Raw genomic sequence first — 1,823 nt, 5'->3', positions numbered from 1 at the left:
GAAGCACACGCGAGCGCACGCTGTCAGAGTGCTCAATGACGTCAGAGTGCTCGCTGACCGACTAGCTGTGACCACTTCCTGTTTCCTGTGGATAGGAGGAAGTGACCGCCTGCCTGACACCCTCTAAGTAACGACAATGAAGAAGATGATGAAGATGATGTAGACTTTTAGAAGGGGTTAGGGGTTGTGGTTTAGTCTTAAAATAAGTATATATTCATTTCCTCCCCTTTTGACTAAATTGATTTAGTTATTTGTCTGTGATGATAATAATGATTAAGTGTAGCTTATACTGCGATTGAAGCAGCGTAGCTGGTTTCAGGTACATAGTTTTCCGTTAACTTTAAGGTATAGAAATCGCATGTAACAAACAGTGTGCGACTAGAGATGTTTCCATCTGCCTTGCTTCTTCATTATTGAAAGTCTCGAACTTTTTTTTTATCTACTTAAAAATAATAGTTTTTCTCTGACTTCATTTTATTGCAGAGGACACTACAACATTACAATATCCTCGCTAGACTAACGACTCAGTAAATCGCTAGACTAACGACTCAGTAAATCGCTAGACTAACGACTCAGTAAATTTGAATCTTTCAGTTAAATAGTAATCATTGCATTGAGATTTTGTATGTAACTGATATGCGAATGTGAGCTTCATCTTAAGACTTAAAAGCGCATTATAGATTCTTGTTTGCTTCTTTGATACCAATGAAGTTACATCGCCATCTAGTGGCAGCTAAAGACAGGGCATGGGCCAAAAATGACTATTTGGGTTGCTCAGTGAAATGGTTACCAAGAAGAAGCGTTACATTGACAACATTCAAAGAGATAGGATGTTGGTGAAGAGTACCTGTCTTTTTGTTTGAAGGCTTTGGCAAAGTAACCAAGGTCGCAGGGTAGGTCAGGTTAAGGATAGGAGAGTTTGGCACACAACCAAACTGCAACCCAAACAGTATGACTTGTGTTGGATCATTTTGTTCTTGTATTGAAACAAGATGTATTGAATAAGTGTATTGAATAGTTTGTTGGTTGAAAGTATTTAAAGCAGAAAGGCCCCTCACAGTGCAGCTCTTTTATACAGGCCTGTCTGTCTGGGGCAGGTTGTTTACACCAATGGTTGGGTTGTTTGAACTTTGTACTATTTTTCTGTACTTGTTGACTTCATGTACCATCATTCATGTGTAATGTTATGTATGACCATGGACCCAGAGATGTTATGATCTATTCCCTTTAGCAGGGATGTATTTGAATGTATATATGTCTTTAGTTTTCTTAAGACAGATGCTGCAGTATTTGGGTGAGGTGATGCAGTTATGGAGGTGATATTTGAACTACATTCCTGTCTCTTTATTTCCACCCTGGCTCTGGGTTCAGTTGTTCATTTCATATTTCTCTAGATTTTTTAAAATTCAGGTTCTTTTGTGATGTAAGTATATTATTACTAGCTTCCAATAAAGGCTTGTTCTTTTTCTCTTTAACATTTTTATTTTATTTAACCTTCATTTAACTAGGCAAGTCAGTTAAGAACAAATTCTTGCTTACAATGACGACCTACCAAAAGGCCTCCTGCGAGGGACGGGGGCTGGGATTAAAAATAAAATATAAATATAGGACAAAACACACATCACAACGAGAGACAACACTACATAAAGAGAGACCTAAGATAACAACATAGCAAGGCAGAAACACATGACAACACAGCATGGTAGCAACACAACATGATAACAACATGGTAGCAACACAACATGGTAGCAGCACAAAACATGGTACAAACATTATTGGACAGTCAACAGCACAAAGGGCAAGAAGGTAGAGACAACAATACA

The 1,823-nt window shown here is 38.2% G+C and overlaps 1 protein-coding gene across 2 annotated transcripts in view; it reads left to right on the top strand.

The window, feature by feature from the left end:
* Positions 1-1,475, top strand: part of LOC106582148 (cystathionine beta-synthase-like protein) — a 24,725-nt gene extending 23,250 nt beyond the window's left edge. For both annotated transcript variants that reach the window (XM_014164931.2, XM_014164933.2), the window contains exon 14: positions 1-1,475. This exon is cut by the window's left edge and continues 96 nt beyond it. In XM_014164931.2, coding sequence (XP_014020406.1) covers positions 1-65 — 65 coding nt within the window. In that variant the 3' untranslated portion in view covers positions 66-1,475.
* Positions 1,476-1,823: the final 348 nt, after the last annotated feature.

The sequence above is a fragment of the Salmo salar genome, chromosome ssa21 (genome assembly GCF_905237065.1).
Source record: "Salmo salar chromosome ssa21, Ssal_v3.1, whole genome shotgun sequence".
NCBI lineage: Eukaryota > Metazoa > Chordata > Actinopteri > Salmoniformes > Salmonidae > Salmo > Salmo salar.
Note: the sequence above shows the minus strand (reverse complement) of the source record. Positions and strands in the feature narration are given on the sequence as shown.